The 22,172-nt window shown below is 45.6% G+C and overlaps 3 protein-coding genes and 4 non-coding genes across 13 annotated transcripts in view; 5 read left to right on the top strand and 2 right to left on the bottom strand.

The window, feature by feature from the left end:
* Positions 1–5,902, bottom strand: part of PBRM1 (polybromo 1) — a 52,410-nt gene extending 46,508 nt beyond the window's left edge. The window contains exons 1-4 of one of the 7 annotated variants that reach the window (XM_066195128.1): positions 5,798–5,902; positions 2,179–2,334; positions 1,346–1,443; positions 623–770 (exon numbers count right to left, since the gene is read on the bottom strand). In XM_066195128.1, the coding sequence (XP_066051225.1) occupies positions 623–770; positions 1,346–1,443; positions 2,179–2,319 (387 nt within the window). In that variant the 5' untranslated portion in view covers positions 2,320–2,334; positions 5,798–5,902. Of the gene's footprint in view, positions 1–622; positions 771–1,345; positions 1,444–2,178; positions 2,335–3,345; positions 3,410–5,797 lie in introns of those variants that run through there. The other 6 variants (XM_066195131.1, XM_066195130.1, XM_066195129.1 and 3 more) reach the window with 6 other exon arrangements.
* A 102-nt stretch (positions 5,903–6,004) lies between these two features.
* On the top strand, positions 6,005–13,585 carry GNL3 (G protein nucleolar 3). The gene is made up of 15 exons (XM_066195136.1): positions 6,005–6,051; positions 6,371–6,429; positions 6,539–6,676; positions 7,285–7,398; positions 7,564–7,647; positions 7,894–8,029; positions 8,495–8,598; positions 8,862–8,997; positions 9,466–9,553; positions 9,914–10,097; positions 11,205–11,347; positions 12,009–12,145; positions 12,636–12,859; positions 13,066–13,147; positions 13,237–13,585. The coding sequence occupies exons 1-15, from the start codon at positions 6,039–6,041 to the stop codon at positions 13,323–13,325; spliced, it is 1,731 nt and encodes a 576-aa protein (XP_066051233.1). The 5' UTR covers positions 6,005–6,038; the 3' UTR covers positions 13,326–13,585.
* Positions 8,085–8,157, top strand: LOC136296622 (small nucleolar RNA SNORD19). Its single transcript, XR_010722969.1, has one exon. It is a non-coding gene; the product is annotated as a small nucleolar RNA SNORD19 (small nucleolar RNA).
* Positions 9,294–9,367, top strand: LOC136296624 (small nucleolar RNA SNORD19). Its single transcript, XR_010722971.1, has one exon. It is a non-coding gene; the product is annotated as a small nucleolar RNA SNORD19 (small nucleolar RNA).
* Positions 9,772–9,847, top strand: LOC136296625 (small nucleolar RNA SNORD69). The gene has a single exon (XR_010722972.1). It is a non-coding gene; the product is annotated as a small nucleolar RNA SNORD69 (small nucleolar RNA).
* Positions 10,847–10,921, top strand: LOC136296623 (small nucleolar RNA SNORD19). Its single transcript, XR_010722970.1, has one exon. It is a non-coding gene; the product is annotated as a small nucleolar RNA SNORD19 (small nucleolar RNA).
* A 1,601-nt stretch (positions 13,586–15,186) lies between the features above and the next one.
* On the bottom strand, positions 15,187–22,155 carry GLT8D1 (glycosyltransferase 8 domain containing 1). Its single transcript, XM_066195137.1, has 10 exons — positions 21,985–22,155; positions 20,237–20,289; positions 20,024–20,122; positions 19,384–19,600; positions 18,612–18,729; positions 17,947–18,031; positions 17,620–17,732; positions 16,939–17,105; positions 16,687–16,799; positions 15,187–16,050 (listed from the first exon to the last, which is right to left on the bottom strand). The coding sequence occupies exons 2-10, from the start codon at positions 20,250–20,252 to the stop codon at positions 15,860–15,862; spliced, it is 1,119 nt and encodes a 372-aa protein (XP_066051234.1). The 5' UTR covers positions 20,253–20,289; positions 21,985–22,155; the 3' UTR covers positions 15,187–15,859.
* Positions 22,156–22,172: the final 17 nt, after the last annotated feature.

Below are 22,172 nucleotides of genomic sequence, written 5' to 3'. Positions count from 1 at the left end.
AAACAAGATCAGTCCAATTTTACCCCACTTCCTTATGAAAACTGCAATAAAACCCATTAACATCCATAATACAACACACACCCACTTAGGGGAATTACCAAGGGAGTTGTCTACATGACATTACATTCACATCTATCATCACTAACCATGACAGTCAATGTGCCTTTTTTTCATTTTATTAAGTGGCAAACAGAAGAGAAAAATTCAACACACCTACCATGGGGTTGCTGTTAGCATAAATATTTCCTTTCGGGAGAAAAAAAAAAATAAACCTTTCTCCATTTCAAAGGGTTACAGAGAGGGTGTTGTAAAATGAGAAGGCTTTGACAGAGGAATATTTTTCTCAGTTTATATCTCCATTTTTGCTTTTGATCTCTTTTGGAAAACTACATGAAGATCATCCCCACATTATTTTACAATTTTCCACAGAACAATTGCTAGAGTAGGACATCGTAGAAAGATACAGTCAACATTATGGAAATATATGCAAATAACTGCAATATGTTCTCTTACCAATAATATTTCAGGCTAAACTGAAAAGGTTTTGGCCAAACCAAGGAAGAATTTGAACATCTCTGCTCCTTTTACAATGGATCTGAGCCTTTACATGTAGTTTGCTCACCTTATAGTAAGCCTTTGCATTGTTAAAGAGAAGCTGGAAATCAGCAGTGAGCACATTCACATCATCATATTCCTCCATCTTCAGCTTTTGCTGGATTTTCATTAAATCAATTGGCTGAGAAACCACTTCATAATAATCTGGCTGATTTCTGTTGCAATGACAAAAACAGGCATCATATTCCGAGCAATAAAACCCAAACCACAGCACTAAAGCTTGTGCATATTTATGACTAAAGAAACCAAAGAAAGTTCCAATACAATTATTTTAGAGCTAAAAGATCTGGACAGTGCTCTATCAGTCAGCTCACTTCATGTATGTTCTGTTACTGTCCTCAGTTTTCTGAGTTGAAGACAAAATTCAGCCTCTAAGTTAGCTACTGCATTCTCAAGGGTCACTTCTATTAACCTTCCCCAGCTGGGTCCTTAGTATTACATCCCACCACTTATACAGAGTATCTTCTAATCAAAGGCACAGATGTTTTAGGCAGGTGTCACAAGAAACATTTTAAATTAAGTGAGTGTATCCTTTTTATTTTCCCCTGAAAAAGAGCACCAATGTAAGCACACCCTTTTAATTACACCCAACACTTGGATCAAGCACTGATGTGAAACAATAACAAATGTGGCTTAGATTTTTCACAAATTTTTGCTAAAGTATTTATCAATTTCCCACTTCTCCCTGATTAAATCTCAGGTTCAAGGTTTAACCAGACCTGTGCCTTACCTTCTCTTGGGTGCCCTGATGAAGAGCTCACAAAGGAGCCTGCCCTGCTCATCTTTGTAGTCTCTGATGGTGTTGTACAGCTCATGGCAGACAGCAATCTGAAAGGCAAGAACAATGCAATAAGCAAAAGGGAGAGAATTCGAAGGAGGTAACAAACAAAAAAGCCTGCTTACAAAGGGAAGGACAAGCTGCCAATCCACAGCATGCCCTAAAGCAGAAGTGAGCAGCAATTGGAGCACCTCACGCTTTAGCAGGATACCTGACAAGCGTGCCAGGTACTGCAGAATTTCCATTAATTTTTTGAACACTGGGAGCTTTATTTCAATGCTAATTCTAAGTAAAACACCCAAAATGTAAATTAATTCAGTGCAACCCTCTCCAAGTTACAGGCATCTACAATAACAACAGGGGTTCTTCTGCCCTGCAGTTAATTAACATTAGACTGCTCATGCAAAGGCATAGCAGAGGCATTGTACACTTCAGCAATCATTCAGTGCCATTCCCCACTCATGCCTCTGCATTTGCTATGCAGACACAGCTCTCAACTTCTGTGCATTATGATTTCTGCTCATTCTCCAACATCCTTCCATCTGCTAAAATCATCAGCAAAAAGAGGAAAGCAGCAAAAACAAAACAGCAAAGAAAAAGATGGAAGTGGTGACTCAGGACCAAGTGAAAGCCAAAGCTGAATGAGGTCCTAAACCAAGGCAGGAACAGATTCAGGACCAGTGTACATGTGACCCATATGATCATTAATTTTACAGTCCAGCACATTCCAGACAGGGATACAGCATCCCCAAGAAAAAAGGTGCAGTCAGTAAGAAGGCACTAACAGGATCCACAGTTGGGAGATTGGAAAGTCTCCTCCTTTTCCTGCTTGGGCCTGGGATGTTGGTGGAGTGGTGGGCATCATCGAAGTCCCCGCCGCTGACGCTGCTGGAAGGAGAGGTGGCTCTTCGCCTCTTGGAACCCATGGAATCCAACTTCTTCTATAATGAACAGAAACATTCTTAAAGCCCTGCATTGCACCCAAACCCTCTGCTCAGAGCTACCTGCAGAGCTAGCCAAGCTTCTGATGATACAGTTGCCAAATGCTACAGGTCAGTTAGGCCACTTCTGTGAACTCCAACTTTGTGGAAATTCCCAAGAGTAAAGGGAAATCAAAATGTTCCTACAGTTTATAGTCACCAGTGGCAGCAAGGCCAGAAACTCCCAAGCTGACACTGATGGAGGTGAATTTAGCAGCTCTTTGCAGAATATATTCTCAAACTCTCTACATTTTCAGACTCCATTCCATGAAGACAACTAAGCAAGAACCACTGTTTTCAACAAAAAACCTGTACAGAGACACATGCTCAGTTCTGGTGTAAAAACACTTCATTCCACGTCAAACCAAAAAAACCACGAAAAACAGACCAACAAAGGAAAAAAACCAACCAACCAACCAACACAAATTACAAATGAAAAGGGCCACAGAATACCTTGTGTTATATTCAAGTGAAAAAAAGGTCTGGATCCCCATGGGACCTCCCACTCCCGCTTTATGTGTGGGATGAATGGCTCAACCATGGAGAAGCAGAAAAAGTCCCCCTTTTCTTTTGGCCATAGTTTTGCATTTACCAACACAAGCAGTGACAAATGAATAACCACCATCCAACAACTATGCTCATTTATGGAACAAGTTGTTGGCTATTTCCCAACTGCCAGTGACAGCATCAGAAAAGTATCTTTATTGTGGCTATCTCAAAGGCTGAGGACAGAACAGATGCATCTGTCCCAGCCTATCCCCATTTTCCAACCAAATCCAGGGATTTCTTTTAGGAGGCCCTCAGACAATTGACAAGGCATGGCAGCACAACGTTCAAGCATTTTTGTCAGAGACAGAGATCACTTCAGGCATACACATGAGATGAATAAGGTGGGAATAATTAACAAGGAAAAGAAAAGCAAAAGGCCAAGGCAGAGGCATGGAGATACAATCGATAATTTACCAGATTTACCAGAGTGGAACCAGCACCTCGAAAAGCCAATCTCCTCATGGTGTCTGATGGGCAAGCACAGATACTGCCAGAAGGGGACACTCTAATAAGAGTGACAGACCACTAATGGTGTTAGTACAGCCACAGCTGGAAGACAAGAAAAAGGAAAGACAGAGGGAAGAAAATTCAGAGTAGGTAGATGAAGAAAAAAAAATCAAAGAATAAAGTGGATAATTACAGTGACAGAGAAAAAAAAGCAAGAAACAGAAGGCAACTTTTTTTAGGCCAGCAGAAACTCTACAAAGTAATTTTGTACACAGAATGCTAGACACTTCTGTCATTGTCACAGTAAAAATACATTTCTCTAACGTTCCTGAATATGCATTACAGATTTCACAGCCACTTGCTAGAGAATGATTCATCAAGCAGAGCAGAAAGTAAACAGAAGTGATACCTGACCTGAGAGTACAAACCAGAAAGCTATAAAAGTTAGAGAACCCAAAGCAGTACAGTGCTTGTAACAACACAATCTTAAGGTCAACAAACACTTAATAAACTCCAAGATGATGCACCTCCATCACTCTTCAGAGTGGATTTTTATACTCAGCAGGAAGCAATAAGTATGCAGCCATACACTAAAAATACAGTTTCAATTTCTAAGCAGTCTCCAAGTTTGATTTTTTTTTTCCATGCGAAATAAACAGCACCATTTTATGGTGAAATGTTTGCTTTAATGTAGTTCTTCCAACTCCTGCCTTCAATCAAACCCCAGAGAGATTCTTTTCCTGTTCAGCACTCTGGACATTTTCACAACACGGACATGCAGAGAAGCTCTGTGGTTTATCAGCAGGCAATTCATTTTGGGAACTGACAACAGCCTCACACTTTGGCACTGCCTCCAACTGTCATCTGAAGGCCACAGGCTGGAGTGGCTGCACCAGACACGTGTTGAGAAACACATTTCTTGGGTGGGGAAGGAAGGCAGGAGGGACTACCAGAATTAATAATTCTGCTTCAATCAGGAACCCAAGAGTACACTCAGTCCTTCCCATCCAGAAATAAGGATTTGGGAACCTCCCAAACAGCATCAGCCTGCAAACTGCACATCAGCTGCTCCATGTCTACTGTCTGAGGCACAACGCTGTGGCTCTCAGCCATACTCTAACACTGCTGCCATCAAGATGCCCTCACCACTCACACAAAGCCTCCAAAACACGTTTTTCTCCTTCAATAACCAGGCTAAACATGTACCAGTCTGGACAACGCCACACTCACTCAGAGAGAGCCCTGCTGACGTAACACTCTCACTGAAGGTGAGGCACCAAAACACAAACTTCTCCCTAGACTGCCACGCTCCTGAGCACAGAGAACTCAGCTGTGCACTGAAACACAGTTTTGCTGAAGAACCTCTCTCCCCGAGTCTCTTCTGCAACTGCACTGCTGGCTCACAAGTCTCCCAGCAGTCACACCAAGAATCTCCAGTGAGCCACCTCCAGTGCAACAGGAGCTGGAGCATCCCCTTGGTAATTGCCCCCACCAGCCATAAAAATGTCACAAAACCACGGCGAGAAACGCCTTGGCCATTACTAATTCACTGGTATGCTGATCCACACAACGGGGGGAAGGTTGTCTCTCCCAAAAGAAGGACCACGAGCGACATTCCCTCCGACCTCCCCACACAAACACGTTTTACACACATCGGACACGATACACTTAAAATAAAACAATGCGTTCCGGCACACGGATCCTTTCCTGCCTCTAGGCAGAGGAGGGCTAAAAGCCAATAGACACCACGGGTAGTACTTATTGCTATCTGGATCTCCCACGTTTCACCAAAACCACGAAACACGGTAAATTTAGCAAAGGGAACAAGGGAGGGAACCGCAGCCAGAATTTCCCCCGGTTACCGATCCTATTGAAACCTGCTACGGGATGGGAAGCGGGGGCTGGCAGCAACCAGGCACTGTAGAAGGGCAAAGCTGGCGAAAAAGCGAGAGGAATAACACATCCATCGTTTTACCAACACCGGGACAAGGAACAAAGATACCAAACGTGTAATTTCCCCGAGGCGCCGGAACCGCTGCCCGGGAGGTGAGGTGTTATTGCCGGCAGGAGACAAAGAAAAGCCCTTCCCGGCACCGGGCGGACGGCGCCGCGTCCCGGGCCCGCCCCGCGCTGCTGCCACAGCGGGCACGACCCGCCGCCGTCCCCGGGCCCGCCCCGAGCGGCCGTTGTTACCGGGCCCGGCCCGGCCCGGCACGGGGAGCCCGGCGGGAACGGGGCGGGAAGGGCTGAGGGCACCCGGGGACCGGCACGGCGGCACGGCCCGGGCCCGGGGCAGGTGACAGGGGCAGGCGGCGCTCGGCGCCCCGGGCCCGGCGCGGCGGGGCCGCTGCGCGCTCGGGCGGCGCCGCCACACAAAGGGAGGCAGCGGCCTCCAAGCTCCGGCCCGCGCCCCACCCGCGCCGCTCACCCCGCCGGCTCCGCTCCGCCTCCCGCAGCCGCGGCCGACCCGGGGTGGGTGCGCGGGGTCCGCCCGGCCCGGCCCGGCCCGTCCCGCCGGTACCGCCCGTCCCGACACCGCCGGTGCCGCCGCCGCCGCTGCCGCAAAGCGCGCCCCGCCGCCCAACGCGCTCAGCCCGCGCGACACCCCGGCGGGGCAGCGCCGGCGCGCTTTACGGCAGCGCCCGCCGGCGGGAGCACGTGGCGGCGCCATGAAGCGGCCGAGTGAGCGCCGGGCACCGGGGGCCGGGCACCGGGGCGGGCAGGGAGGGCCGGGCACCGGGGCGGGCAGGGAGGGCCGGGCACCGGGGCGGGCAGGGAGGGCCGGGCACCGAGGGCCGGGCACCGAGGGCCGGGCACCGGGGCGGGCAGAGAGGGCCTGGGACCAGGGGGTGATCCGGCACCGGGGGTGGTGGTGGCCGCCCGTGGCCAAACGAGCGGCGGCGATCGAAGAGGCGGGAGTGGGGGACTGGGGCTCGGGGGAGCGGCGGCGGCGGGGATGTGTGTGTCGGTACACGAGGCTGACGGGCGCGGTGCGTTGCAGAGCTGAGGAAGGCGAGCAAGAGGCTGAGCTGCCACAAGCGCTACAAGATCCAGAAGAAGGTAAGGCCTGGCCGAGCGCGGCCCCCAGCGCGGCGTTTGGCCACTTGGGGACCGGCACAGTGAAGTTTTTGGGCTTGGACTGAGAAAGTTTCCTTCTGCTTGTCTTCAGATCAGAGAACACCACCGAAAAGTCAGGAAAGAGGCCAAGAAACGTGGACACAAAAAGCCCAAGAAAGACCCCGGAATTCCCAGTGCTGCGCCCTTTAAGGAAGAGCTTCTGCGGGAAGCGGAGCAAAGAAAGCAGAGGGTAAAGTCTGGTTTGTGGTAAAGAAAACAAGAGCTGAGACCATCCCTTTGTTTAAGGAAGCTTTGTGTGCATAAGTGTGCACTCAGAGGTGCAGTTCTGGCAGGTTGTCGATGGTCCAGGAGACTCGTGCTTTGGAAAAGTAAAAAATGTTTTCCAGCTTTGCACAGTGTGCGATGATTTGCTCTTTTGTTTTTAGTCTTCGTTTCCTCACTGTGCATGTGAACATGCTGGAAGTGTCATTTCTAATGCAGTCAGAGTTCCCTGTGGGGCTGGGATACAGAGGTCAGAGTGCTGGGAGTTAAATCATGGCATTATGTGATTACACAGAAAATGAGGATCTGCTGTCTGCAGTGGGGACTGGTGTGACATGGGAGCAGCACCTTTGTCAGCTCTAGTGGTGGCTGCAGAGCTGCTGTTTTGTGGTCAAGCTAATGGATTGCTGCCTCTGGGTAGGATGCAAAAAAAAGAAAGTTCCCAGAGTCACTTGGACAGTCAGGACTTCTAACTGAGCTGGCTCAGGAGCTTGGGTCAGGAATGGGGAGAAAGAGCATTCTTCCTTACCACCTTCAAATATGTTTTATCTGGCCTGGGTTTTTCTTTGCAATCAGCTTGAAGAACTGAAACAAAAGCAGAAGCTTAACAGACAGAAAGAACATGAAAAGAAGAGGAAGCTGGAAGCTAAAAAGAATGCAGCAACAATCAAGGAGAAAGCAGAGGGAAAGGTAGGGGTCCTGAATGATTTTGATTCCTTGAACCTGTAGAAGTCACCCTGAAACTGCACCTTCTTAAGCAGCATGTTACCTGTTACATTTTCATGGTGAATATGCACACAAGTATTAGACACTAATTCTCATTTAATAATTTCCTTTTGTTTTCTATTGCTTTAGGAATCCTCTGGCAAATCTAAAGGAAAGACAAAAAAGCTGCTGAATAAAAATTCTAAGAAATCCTTCTGCAGGGAGCTCATGAAGGTGAAATGCTTTAACTTTTTAGATCATTCAGTGAGAGTCAGCAATAAGACCACTTGTTATTTTCTCTTTTTTTTTTTTTTTGTATTACTGTTTAAAACACAAAGTTTGTCTGTGATAAACCAGAACACTGAAGCAAGGGATTTTACAACACAAAGTGTTTACAACTGTTTTTGTAAGCCTCAGTTATACCAGAGTTGTCGTCTGGTCTGTAATGTTTATTTGATTCTTGTCTTTTTTCTGACCCAGGTGCTTGAGGCCTCAGATGTGGTTCTGGAGGTTTTGGATGCCAGAGATCCAATGGGCTGCCGCTGTCCTCAGCTGGAACAAGCTGTCACTTGCTCTGGAGGGAACAAAAAGCTGCTGTTGGTTCTGAACAAAATTGGTAAGAAACACAGGTTTTCTCCAAGTGTTACTGACACTGTGGTTTTGTGGTAGGTGAGCTATGAAGATTTTAAAGGAATCTGAGATTCCATTGAGGACATAAGATCCAACTCTGAGCTCACTAAAAAGGCTGGAAATTACCAAATTACCAGCAGCTAAATAAAGAAAATAAAATACCAAGAACAACAACAAGAGCAAAGGGAACTTTGTAGTAGAGTAGCCTTTGCAAGGATTGTGGGATAGTCCTTCACAGAACATCATTCTGTACCATAAAAAGTCTTCTAGCAAGACCCAGCATTAAAATACAGAGGCCAGAAATGTACCTGTGATATGTTCTGCTAGGGCAGAAAAAGACACTCTGTGTGCCTTTGGGGAGTGTACCCAGTTTATACCGGAGTTCTCAGCCAAACGTTACTTGTTGTGATAAGATTAATTTAAGGAGTGAAAGAACTGCTCTTCTTTCCAGATTTAGTGCCAAAGGACAACATAGAGAAATGGTTGAATTATTTGAAGAAGGAGTTTCCAACAGTTGCTTTTAAGTCAGCAACAATGATGAAGGACAAGACCATGGTAAGAGCACTGCAGGCTGTCCCATGAGAAGGCCATGTGTTTGCAGTCATACATGTTGAAACATCTTTAAAATTCCTTTTCCCCTGGTCTGATTGCACTTCTGTGACTGATGGATGTGCCTTTACACTTTGACTGAGCTTTGCAGAACAGTGGGGGAATTATTACCGCTGAAATTACAGTAGATTAATAAATCTAAGTATCCATATTTTATCTTCCTTAATAGCTCCCTGACCATGGGGTTTTTTTGCCTTTGAATCCTGTAGCAGGTACAGGCCACAAAAAGACGTGCACGTGTTGATTTCTCAGAAACCACTCAGTATTTTGGAAGCAAATGCCTTTTGAAGCTTCTTCAAGAGTATGGCAAGACACAAGACAAAGCCATTCAGGTTGGGGTAGTAGGTAAGTGTTTGGAAAAACAGGAGGAGTTTCCTTCTCCCGTAAAGCTTTTGGATCCTGTATAACAGACTGGGTAAAACTGCTAATACCTGCTTTGCCAATCACCTTTCTAGTCATTGTCCTATTTCTACGGCTCTCAGGGTTGTAGAACTTCACATGACAGTGATCCATGGTGCACTATCATGTGTAGCATGGGGATCTGTGGGAGCACAAGGAAGGCAGGATATGTGCTCCACTGGCACTGCCTCCCTCCCTGACAAAAATCCCATGGAATGTAGCCCCTAAAATCCTACAAGTGTGAGAAATGAGGATACCTTCTTTGTCTTACTTGTATAGTGAAGACTTCAGATCCAACTCTGATCTCACACTGATGCTTACCTTAGCAAAGATACTTGGAAGAAGCTGTTTTGATCAGTGTTAAAAAGCTGTTTTCTTATTTAACTTACAAGGATTTATGTGATTTTTCCTCAGGTTTCCCTAACGTGGGAAAGAGCAGCATAATCAACAGCCTCAAAGGAAAGCGTGCTTGCAATGTTGGCTTGGCAAGAGGTGTTACCAAGTAAGCTCAGTCTAAAAGCTGTTCCTTTCCTGCTTTGTTGTGTTTCAGTTACCTTGAGTTCGTGTTTCAGTCCATTGGGGCAAAGCCCACCACTGCACAGTTTTAAATGCACATCAAAATTTGCAAGATGAAAGAAAGGTATTGATATGGGTGATGCAAGCTTTCTCCGGGGGATACAGTGTATAGACTTGATGTTTTGCTTGTTAAAATTTCTATCCTACACAAAGCACATGATGACAAAACACTGAAACTGACTGTATGAAGTACATTCAATCCAACACTGAGCTTTGTGTCTTGCATCCCTCACCATTACCAGTCCTTCACTGATTATCTGCTCACAGTGCATTTCTCTCTGAACAGGTCCGTGCAAGCTGTGCACCTTGATAAGCAGACAAAGATGCTGGACAGTCCAAGTATAATTGCAGATCCTTCCAACAGTGCCCTGGCTCTGGCCTTGAGAAGTATCACAGACCCTGAGGGATCAGACTCAGCAGGTGTGCTTGAAGGAGTAAATGCCATCATAAATCACTGCAGTAAGCAGCAGGTGGGCTCAATCTTTTTTCCACATCTTCCACTGTGTCAGACTTCTCTGTAGGTTTCTTAGGCCCAATAATGAAAGGTAAATTTGTGATACAATCTTACAGGAGGCCAGCATGTAATGAGCCCTTGAAGATGTATCAAGTTCTGAGGGTCCAGCACTTCTCGGAATGGCTTGGAATAATTGCCAGAGGGCTCCTTGGGTGTGTTTTGTAAAGCAAAAGCTTTTAAAGAGACAATAACAAATGATACAAAAACAAAACAAAAGCCATGCACACATGTAGGAAAGCCCTTTACACCTGGCTAAGACACCCCAAAAAGACCTGAGCACCTCTGTGCTCCCTCTTAAGTACACAATGATCAAGGAGGGTTCTTTTGGCAAATAGCCAACAGAAGCAGCTACAGGTTTTGAGAAACATTTCCAAAGCCCAAGGGGTGCCCCTGTCCTGGCACTGAGCCAACCACAGTAAGGAGGGCACAGAACTTTGTAGCTTGACTTCTTTACATGTTCAGAGGTAAACCAAAACTCTTTTCCTTATACAGAATCATTTGCTTGGGTGTGGGAAACGCACTGTAAGAATTTGGCTTTAGCTAATCCTGGTAGTTTTTGAACTGCTTTCCCTAACCGTGCAAAGTGGCATTGCCAAGTGTGATCCTTCATCCTTACAAACAGAAGGCAGAACAGCATGCCACAATCCTGACAGCCAGAGTAAACAACATTGCTTTTGAGACCTCATCACCACACAGTCAGAGAGTGAAAAATGATGATTATTTTTTCTGTCTTATGGTTACAGTGAAGACCTCAGATCCAACTCTGATTTCACTCTAGTTTCAAGCAAATTAACCTAAGCCTAATTGCCTTTCAGTTCTGTGAGAAGTGTTTTCACAGACCAGTGTGCTGTCTCTGTACACCCACGAGTCTGGGTGAATGGCAGATGAGTTTGTTGATGAAGTAGGCATTTTGCTTTGTAGTGTTTACTCCCACATGCGAGAGAAAAACAGCTTTTCACTTACTCTGTCCTCACTGTTCTCCAACTTTATTTGCTCTTTTATTCCTAAAACTATGAGAAAGGTGGGCATCTCCTTCTAAATGTGCCATTTTCTTTTACCCTAGGTAATGATGCACTATAATATCCCAGATTTCAGGGACCCTGAAGAGTTTTTATCTTTACTGGCTCAGAAGAGGGGCATGTTGAAAAAGGGAGGTCTTCCTGACATAGAAAATATGGCTAAATTAGTGCTTTGTGACTGGACAGGGTATGTATGCTGTGAACTTAGCTCTATGCTGCTCACCTTTTTCTCACTGTTAATCCAGCACAGCAGAAGCACTCAGTCCAGCAAAGTACTTTTTTTCTTTCCCTTCCTTTTTCACATTTAACTTGGGTAAAGAGCTGGATTGTCCAACAGATTTAGGGGATGCCATCCACAGATAATTTTCTAAAGTAGTGAAGGATACATGAGAAGAGTCAAAGCCTGTTGCACTTTACTCCATAGACTGCTTCTGAAATGGAAATCTGCTTTCCTCTCAAATACCAAGTCCACGTTGTCCTCTTCTAGACAGGAAAGGATGTGGCAAACTTTCTGTGGAAATTTAGGGTGGTTCCTATATTCTGAAGATAGGAATAAATGTAACTCAGTAATTGACCATCTCCCTTGCTCAAGTGTCTCAGCTGCTTTTACAGCCGATGGTTTTACAGGCAGGTGATCTGCGGTGACAAAGTGCCATTGTGTTTTCCTCTCAGGAGTGAGCTATCCCCTTAACACTCTTGACAACTTAAGGTCAAATTTTAGTATCAATTGAACTGCTGTTAAACAGTTACTAGTTTGAGACCTTTGTGCTCTGGGTTTTATTTTTTAATACCGTGATTTAACTGTGTTATCTTTAGTTGTTTTTTAATGCTGATTTTTATTTTCTCAGAGCCAGAATAAAGTACTACTCGCAACCACCAGGATTTCAGAAACCACCACCCTATCTTACAGAACAAAAAATAGCTGAAATGCAGGAAGGCTTTAATTTAAATAACCTAGAACAAGGAAATAGCAACACTGTTCAAGGTAGGACAATGGTTCCATTAACCACAGTCACAGATTGGCCTGGGTTGGAAGGGGCCTTAAAGACCATCTTGTTCCAAACTCCTTGCTGTGGGCAGGGCCACCTTTCACTCAGACCAGATTATTCAGAGCCCCCTCCAGCCTGGCCTCAAGCACTTCCAGGGATGGGGCAGCCACACCTTCTCTGGGAAACTTGTGCCAGGGCCTCACCATCCTCACTGCAAAGAGTTTTTTCCTGCTATGTAATCTAAACCCACTTAGGTAAACTTACCCATACTCATATCCAGGTTTTCCAGCTCCTAGCAGTTTTCTGTAGATGTCTCAGGGAAAGCTTTTCTCAGAGAATTGTCCTTACCTTGGTGGCAGAACCCTGTGTGGGAGTCCTGTCTATGGCAAGGAGGGGGCAGAACTGTAGTGTCCCCTCTTGGGGGCTGGGCGTTATGTCTGTGCTGAATAACAGGGACTGAACAGACACTCCCTCTGTTTTCTGCAGCTTTAAAGCACCCCAGTCCAGCAAGCAGCATTGCTTTTCAGTCAGCTGGAATGACAAATGGGACAATAGAGGAAAATAAAGTGATAGAGGAAGGATCAGAGTGGGGAAACATGGAAACAAGCAAGGAGGAGGAAGAGGAAGAAGAGGAGGATGAGGAGGAAGAGGAATTCACAGAAAGTGACGATGATGAAGATAATGCGGAAGAAGATGATGATGTCAAAGAGGTAAATGGGGGTTTCACTAGGGTTTCACTAGGGTTGGGCTTTTTTTCTCAATTAAGGAAACAACATTGTTCCAAGTCACCTGGCCTCAGCAGTGAGGCTCAGCTGTACAAGGGGACATCCACACACTCCCCAGGTTGTGTTAGGTTTCATTTGCATGGGGAATTTCATTAGTGATGTTTAAATAATGCCTGACCGTTGACTTGCAGGAAAGCCAAGTTCAGGTCACCAGAAAAGCAAAGCCTGGGAAACAACAAAGGACTCCTACAGATTCCAAAGAGCAGAGAGCAGGTGTGTATTCAGAACCCTGGCACGAGGACAGCCTCTGGTACCTCCAGGATTTGCATTGGTTTCACTAACAAATGATTTTCTCTTCTCAGGAAATGAACGTTCCAGATCACTGTCCTTCAGCTTAGATAAACCAGAAGATGAAGATGATGCCTATGATTTTAATACAGACTATGTGTAACAAATCAGGTGGGAAGACACTGTTTGGAGAGTACTACTGGCTTTCAGAACAGTCAGGAAGACTGGGGTTGCAGCAGAAGCTGGAGGAGTGCTACAGAACCAGAGCTGCTGCAAAGACTCAATTGTTGCTTTGTCAAATAATGTACATAATAATAGTGCATCTCCCTTGATAGGTCCAGACTTTATACAGGCCTAGGACACTGATTGTTATTCAGCTTTGTCAAAGTTTATTTCCTCCACTAAAGCCTATTTAAAAAATTCCTAATAGACTCGCTTAGTCTGTTCATTTTGCCTTACAAAAAGACCTTTCAAGAGGATAAACCCATTGTCTTTGAAAAATAAATGATTCATTCTAATCACATTCAAACAACTAAATTTCACAGTAAATTTTCATTCCTGCACAACACCTAAGTTCTCCTAGAGAATTACAAAGATTTCACCCCTAGAGCATGACTTTAGGCAGTGACTTTTTGGTACAATTTTGCCAAACTTCTAGAATTTTCACATGTAAAGGTTGGCTAGAAAATGCTCATTATTTAAGTTGGATACAAGGTACTTTACCCAAACACTGTATTATGTTCTGAACCTTCACTGGGAATGGTAAATGAGATTTTATTAGTCATCCATGTCCACTGGGGAACAAGTTGATTGATTTTAAAGTGCTCTTGAACAAGCGTGTTGTTTCCTGATGGCACCTGTTACACCTGGTAGCAACTGGTAAATATAAAGCAAAACACAGCCCTGTGCAATAAGGATGTGCTGCTGTGCTCAGCCTGTGGCAGAAGTGGGATAGCAAGAGAATTGCCAAGAGGCCCTGCAGCTGCTCAAAGAATTAAACGTTAAGAATACAATTAAGAATTACTTTACAATTAATGCCTCATACTAAATATCTCTTGTGCATCTGTTTTCTTCCTATTAACTGAAAAGTATGATTTCTGTTTTCTTTGATAAATGTGTTTTCCCTCACTGTATGCTGAAGCATAGATACTCATAGGCAGCTTAAAAAGGTATCAAGTGCACACACAAGCAGGCAGTTCCTTTAAGCCTGCTCAGCTGAATTACATTGGTGTCAGCTAATCCAAGTAAAATCTTTCTAAGTTGGTAAGTGAATTTACTTCATTATTCCTAACTGCTTCAAGGACAAGAATGGTTCTTGCTCTAATGGTTCATCAAAATCCAGGAAAAGAAAACAACAGGTAACAAACCAAATTGGGGTATCCATGACAGAAAGAACTACAAGCAGTGACTCAAATGAGAGCAGCAGTTTGAAATCCTTTTAAAGCAGAAATAAAACCATATATTTACAGTCAGGAAGGATTGCTTTACCTCTGCTGCCCTGTGTTGCAGACCAGGCAGACTCCATCCAGCTGTTATTGGATGAAACAAAGCTTTGTGTCTGAATATCTTCCAAGGGCTCTTCACAAGCCTGAGTGTAAACCTCTATTAAATGGAGGAGTTGGCACAGTGGCTGCAGGGATATATCAGCTGATAATAATTATCACAACAATACAACTATTAAAAACCAAACCAATTTACCTGTGGCACAGGTAATGGGCAACTGGCTGTAAAAGGCACAGGCATCTCACTTGATAAATTCCCAGATGGGGAAAGGCACAGCAGGAAAAAATACAGCAGAGCACAGCTCACTTGAGAGAACTGTGAGGAGCTCAACAATAATAAAATTAATCTGTAATTATTACAGCCTGGTTCCCAAAATAAGTGGTTTGTAATATTTTCGAATTAGATTGCTTTCACAGAGACCAGATCAATTCACTTTGGCTTTAATCACTTGCTGCTGTGTACAAAGGAAACACTTCCTATATCAAGATGGGAATTAGATTGCCATTTACCTGAGGCTGGAGTCAGCATGTTCAATTAGCTTTATTTTTGAACTAAGTTTCATCCACCACTTTACAAAAAAAAAATGGTTTAGTGTTCACTGGCAGCTAAAATCATTTTGCATAGTGAAATAATACTTGAAGGATTCATCTTTCAAAAAGGATTCAATTTTGCAGAATTCTGTAAGAAAAACTTGGACAGAAATGGCTGGGAGGAAATTTCATGCAAGAAAGGGTTGTTGAGGGAATTATTTCACAGGATAACAAAACAACAAAACAAAACCCAGGCAGCTCTTAATTAAAGTACATTGCTGTGCAAGATTTACTGGTGTAAGCACCAGCTGAATTTGTCTCTTGTTCTTAGAAACTTTGTAACTGACAAAATGATCCCCTGCTAGAAGACTTGTCCTAAAGAGCAGGAGAACACAACTGAAATGACATAAACAAAAGTGCTAGTTTGTGGAGATCTCCCCTTGTTTTCTGTAGTGCTGCTGGAGTAGCATCTTGTGTCACACAGGTGACAAAAGCCTCCTTTGGACCTGTGCATTTCAGAACTGCACCTGACTAAGTGCATCACCTTGTGCTGCAGAAGGCAAGGTCAGCTCTGTAATACAAGTTGGCTAAAAAAAAAAAAAAAAAAAGTTCTGCTTGGCTCCAGAGGTTTCCTGAGAAAACATCATCATTATTCCAATGGACTCTACTTTGCTTCATAGGCTTCCGAGTGTCTGCGGATCAGGTTGAACTTGCCTGCAGGGTCAGGGACATACCACCTCTCCCAGACTTCTGCATAGGAGGCTGTTCTTCCCCAGGGTTTGAAATGTCCGTTCCAGTGGAGCAGCTTGGCAGCTTTCACAAACTGAGGAGAGTACCTTTTCCCAGCACTGGATCCTTCAATTGAAAAAGAAGCATTAGTGTTTGAAATAAAGGCAGCAGAAACTCCAACGTGCAAAATGTTAACTTCAAAACAAAGGATTTAACAAGGGAAGTCTTATCATTTATGTAGAAAGGAGGTAACGGGAGGCAGAAGTAAGGGCAAAATGAAAAACAATCAGGTGCAACTAAATGTCACTTTGATCTCTCTGTGTCTGTTTTCATACGCTGCCTTAACTTCCAAGTTCTTTAAAATCCTCTTAACACCCAGATGAATTCAGCAGCCTATGTATTGTTCATCAGAACCATAACCTGAAAAAGCTCCCCCAGCACTGGGGTTTCACCAGTAGAACAGATGTGAATGCTTCCAAAAACAATTTTGGAAGAAACACCTTGGGTCACATCAGATACAATATATTTGTGGAAAATGAGAGGGATTCTGTAAGTAAGTCAGTTCAAGAACTAGCCCCCAGCAGTTCGAGAAAGACTCAGGCCCACAAGCCCCAAGATGGAATTGCAAAGCTGTTTTTCCTAAAGAACAAAGGACAGAATAGGGGAATAAAAGCTCACTTTGCTACATCATCAACAAGGTGCCCAGGTACAGACCTGGAAAAACACCCTGGGAGAGCAGCATCACAAATGCTTCATACGTACCGAGATGTCGGACGTTCCACATGGGATCAATACTGGAATGTTGCTTGTAAAATACAATTAGCAGTGGAGGTGTTGTGATGCTGCCTGCCAGAGTCTTACTGTAGAGTTCCTCTCTGGAAATTGAAGGGATGCTGATCAGTTGGTTTTTCACTTGCAGCAGAGGTACACACACAGCCCTCGCCATCTGAGAGGGAAATGCCACCAGCAGAACCCAAGCCCCGAGCTGCTGGTCCCTCAGCCTGGGGTACTTACACCACGTTAAGTGCCATCCACTTCTCCAGTTGTTTAGTGATGTTCTGTAATTTCCATTCAGTCAAATTGGCAACAAAAACCCCGGGATTGAAAGAGCAGGTGTTGGCTTTCATGGCAAGCTTTCTGATGGTTTCTTTTTGGTAATCTAAAAACCCAATGTAATTATACTGGGGGAAAAAAAAGAGAGTAGAAATTAGCATAAAATAGACGGGGAAATTTCTGAAGTAAAATTCTGCACAACTCACAACAGACAGGCATAAGTTGAAGTTGTTAGAGTAAATATCCCTTCTTTTAAAATGAGAGAAAGCAAGCTTAAGAGGTATAACATTTTAAAAAATTGATTATATAGACTACATATTTTAAGGAATGCTGCATGGTCTTAATAATACCATATTATTAATATGGTACCACTCTCAGCTAAAGTACTTTGAATACATTCAGAAATGAAAAATTGTCCCTTTGATGTTCTCAGACCTCCTGCTGTTCCACAACGAGAACTGCTCGCATTGTAAAATACAGCAAAAATTCCAAGTAATTTACAGTGCCTGAACAGAAACTGCAGGTCCCATTTGTAAAACTGGCTTGGGCAGGGACAGTCACGTTTAGGTTTGCAGCATTTGTAATATTCCCAAATGCCTGAGATCTACAGTATTGTTATCATTGAATGAGACTAAAACTCACCTGACTGCCAGCTCCACGGACAGCAACTTTACTACTGGTTGAGTCACAGTCATCTGAAAATGCAGCTGCATGTCCAGGTTTCAATGGAGTGTTGTAAAGTTCAACAATATCATCTGGAAAAAGGAAGCAAGCAGAGAAAAATCAAAAGCAATCCTGACTAAGTGCCAAGTTAGGCTTTTTTCAGTCCATTGTTACAGCAGATAAAGCTACTCCGTTTAACCCAATTCACTCATATTTACAAACTTTGTACAGAAATGTTTGGGTTCTGTGAGAGATAAGATACTGACCTCAGCAGAAGGCCAGTGGCAGCTAACAAAGGTCCCATACCTTGCACTATTACATCATCATCCACATAGATGACCTTCTCTGCATGAGGTACCAAGTTGGGCAAGTAGAATCTTGCAAAGGTTAACTGTTAGAACAGCAAGGCAAGAGAAGTGAAGAAATAAATTAACAATTGTCCAAATAAATGTGAAATTGACTGATTTTTCTGGCACTTATCTATGGCATTAATGTCTGTCCGAGACAACTTCTACTGAGGAAGTAAAACAGGCAGCAATATCCTACAACTAATTTAAAATAAACAGGTTCCATCAATTCCTGGTTTACCATGAATATATGCATTGATAAACTAACTTTAAAACTGGTCTATATAAGAATTTGTTATTTCTCCACATAAATCTGCAGCATCTCTGAGGTGTTGGCATGCTTGACATGCCAGCTGCCATGTTTCATTGCGGCTAGCAGCAAAAAATGATACAAGGCATACATATGTAGATATTCAAATCCATCTCTCACCATCTAGTAAGAGATAATTTCACTCACTAATTTTACTGAAATATTTAATTTTACTGAAATTTAGGAATTTGATTATGAAAGACTGCTTCTATGCTAACTGATCTGGTTCTGATCTCTAGCTGTGTTCAAAACCCAACATCAAAATATATTGTTATTAATTACTAATTGCAAAAAGTAATCAGCATCATTCTCACTGGTTTGAAGGTGTCTGCCTTTTGGGGATCCACTTGTACTTTGCCTTCTAAGACACGAGGGTCAAATTCCAAAATTCGATATCTCACATTTTGCAGAGGAGGGCTCCTCAGCCACGTCCTGCAAGCAGAAGAAAGGCACAGATCTTGTCGGATGAGACAAAACCAAGGGAAAAGCAGAAGATCCAGCTAACAGTGACACAGATCTTGGTGTGGCCACTCACTTCCCTGCCCAACAAACACATCTGGGATGCAATCGGTGCTGACATCGGTGCTGTCCTGTGTGGCCGCAGGGGCAAGTCCAGGGTCAGGAACTGCACACCTGGGACATGCGAAAGGTATGAGGTCACTTCTTGTTTTATCAGATAGAGTCCTGTTATCACAGGTCCTTCCCAAAACCATCAGTGTGGACAGAAGGGGGTTAGAATAACAGAACTAAAGAACAATCTACAAAAATGGAGAAACGTGATTGCCAGCATCTGAATTGCTTAGCTGAAATGAAGAAGTACCTTTTACAACCCTTCCACCAACAAACCCCAACTTCACCAGTTGGATATAAGCCCACTAGAAAAGATGTTTCTTTTCCATGCCTGAAACCTGACCAGGAGGAATGGTGGGACTCCCACAGCTTTTTATGTCAAAAAGCTGCCATAAGCAGCAGCAGATGGGGCTGGGAGTCAGGGGAATGCAGCTCCTGGGAAAGGCAGCTTGATCTCCTCCTCTCAGAAATACAGAAGTTCATGGTGTTGTGGGAATCCAATGAAAAGCCCATTACCTCAAGTGATCCACAGTATCATTCAAAGTAACAATGTGGAAAACCACGTTGGATCTGGTGTGCTGGTAAATGCTGTTCACGGCTGCAATTGCACCCCCAAGCCTCTCATCCGAGGCTGCAATGACCACAGCAATCTCCTTGTCATTCCTCTCATCTGTCAGCCTCTGAGGAGCTGCAGGAATGAAATCTATAGGCTGAAGTCCTAAAGGACTTGGATCTGTGGAGTAAAAACGGCATACTTGTTTTTATTATTATATATTATTATTACCACACTAAAATTCCCAGCACTTCAATTATCTCTGCCATGCACTTGGATGTGTGAGCTGAGGTGTGGATTACATTGAGCCAGTATTAAACAGAGCATCAGCTTTTGTGAATCTGAGATGCTAATGAATAGAATAACACCACATTTACAGAAAACTGCACACATTTAACCACACATATTCACACACAGCACAAGGTATTAAAAGGCTGAGCTACAGTAGTCTGCACTTACCTTTGGTCCCTTCTGCCACGCCTATAACTTCATTAACTTCCCCCTCCCATTCACCCAAACCACATGGTGGATTCTGTCTGGCCAGAGCAGGTGTTTTCCCACCAAATCCTTTTTTTTTTTTAATTAAAATAAAACCCAACATACCTGACAATTCCCGTCTCAAGAAGTCACTGAGGCTTAGGAAGTTATGATGAATAACCAGCAAAAATATGACAACAGCCACTATAAGGATGGAAATGTTCACTGAAAATTAAGAAGAAAAATCTAAAAATCTTGATCAATATAACCAGAGAACAACTGAGAAACTCAGATACAGAAGATACTAAAAAAAAATCAGACAAGCACATATACACATACCTTTCCTTAATGACATTTTTGTATCCTTATTTTAGCATAAGGTTCCTGCAAACCTGCAAGAAAAAAATATAGCAGTCACTGCCAGTGCATCCTTCCATGAGGCACAGCACACTATTACCAGGAGTGTCACAGCAATTTCAGTATCAAAGGCAGTGAATGCTTCCCTCTGTGAGTTTTCTGACATATATAAAACCATGTCACATTTTTAAAAGTGAGTATGGTGTCAGGAAGTACCTAACTACAACCACAGAATCACAGGCTGGAAGGAACCTTCAAGATCACCGGGTTCCAACCCCTGCCATGGGCACAGACATCATCCCCAGCTTCTCTGAGCAACCTGCGCCAGGGCCACACCACCCTCACAGGGAAGAATTTCTTCTTAATACCTCATTTAAACCAGCTCTGATTCTGGTGTTTATGAGATTTTGACAAACAGCATTACATGCTTTAAAACCCATTATATTCTCCACATAAAATACATGTATCAGAGTTTCAGCTGAAGTGTCATCACACAGAACAGATCACAGACATGGGAAAGAAGGCAGCACCATCGTGCTGTAGAAGGGGGCAGAAACACAACACCAGTGCAATTGCGGTCAGAAATTCAAACAAGCTTGTTCATTATTTAAGGGTCAAGGTGAAAGGAGAACAAGAGCTGTGTATCCTGGCGTGTGAAGGAGCTCTCAAGTAACACACAGAAAGCTCTCTAATAACACCCAAAATTCTAGAAACGGTGAGAGACTTACGAAACCCCTAAATTAAAGGGGGGTGCTGTGCTGTGATTTTTACATGTATCAGAATCACCTCCTTCCCGCTGCTGCATTTCTCCCCCAAGCCAGACACATTAGCGGAGCTCAACAAATCCCTGCCCTGAGCTCTGTCTCCAGCACCACCGCACTGCTGGCACGGGGCGGGACACGGAGCTTTGCCCGGGGAGCACAACGCCACGTCCCGCTGTGGAACGAAGAGCCCTGCAATTCCCAGCGCCAGGGCTGAGGCGCGCACAGACACGGCCGGTGCCCCGCACACGCACAGACACGGCCGGCGCCCCGCACAGACACGGCCGGCGCCCCGCACAGACACGGCCGGTGCCCCGCACACACACGGCCGGTGCCCCGCACACACACGGCCGGTGCCCCGCACACACACGGCCGGTGCCCCGCACACACACGGCCGGTGCCCCGCACACACACGGCCGGCGCCCCGCACACACACGGCCGGTGCCCCGCACACACACGGCCGGTGCCCCGCACACACACGGCCGGCGCCCCGCACAGACACGGCCGGTGCCTCGCACACACACGGCCGGTGCCCCGCACACACACGGCCGGTGCCCCGCACAGCGCGGCAGCCGGGCTGGGGGCAGTGACAGAACGATGGATAGTCAAGGACAATAAAACACACACCGCGCCGCTCCGCCGCCTCCCTGCAGCGCACACCGAGCTCCCCGGGCTGCTCTGGGGTGGTCAGGACCGCGCCCGGCTCGCCCGCACCGCCCGCGGCGCCCCGGCCCCTCACGGAGCGTCCTCCCGCGCCGCCACGGCGGCAGCGCATGGCCCGCGGGTGCCCGCCCAGGCGCCTGCCCCGCCAGGCACCGAACCCGCGCCGCGCCCACCCCGCCGCGCTACCGGGGCCGCGGCGGCGCCCGGCGGCCCCGCGAGGCGAGCCCGAGGCTCGGGCGGGAGGGCGGCCCGCGGGCTGCCCAGTCTGTGCGGGTTCCCGACAGGCGGCCCCGCGGCGCCTCGCACCTGCCGGGGAAGACGCCTCCGCCGGGGGCGAAGTCGCCGTTGCCGAGGAGACGCGTCCCGGCCGGGGGGAGGGAGCGGAGCAGCCCCGGTGCAGCCCCGGAGCAGCGGTAGCAGCGGCGGCGGCGCGGACGCGACGGCCGAGGCTGGAGGCGGCCCCGCCGGCCGACGGAGCTCTGGGCGGGGCGGAC

Source organism: Chamaea fasciata, unplaced genomic scaffold (genome assembly GCF_029207755.1).
Source record: "Chamaea fasciata isolate MVZ Bird 193981 ecotype frontalis unplaced genomic scaffold, bChaFas1.0.hap1 SCAF_13, whole genome shotgun sequence".
NCBI lineage: Eukaryota > Metazoa > Chordata > Aves > Passeriformes > Sylviidae > Chamaea > Chamaea fasciata.
The sequence above is the reverse complement of the archived record's forward strand: the minus strand, read 5'-3'. Positions and strand labels throughout refer to the sequence as shown.

Coding starts and splice junctions, on each gene's coding strand:
- GNL3 (XM_066195136.1), top strand. Junction 7,648..7,893: donor TCTGCAGGGAGCTCATGAAG/GTGAAATGCTTT, acceptor TTTCTGACCCAG/GTGCTTGAGGCCTCAGATGT. Junction 10,098..11,204: donor ATCACTGCAGTAAGCAGCAG/GTGGGCTCAATC, acceptor CTTTTACCCTAG/GTAATGATGCACTATAATAT.
- GLT8D1 (XM_066195137.1), bottom strand. Junction 17,106..17,619: donor TCCGTGGAGCTGGCAGTCAG/GTGAGTTTTAGT, acceptor TTTTTCCCCCAG/TATAATTACATTGGGTTTTT. Junction 16,051..16,686: donor GTGGAACGTCCGACATCTCG/GTACGTATGAAG, acceptor TTTCAATTGAAG/GATCCAGTGCTGGGAAAAGG.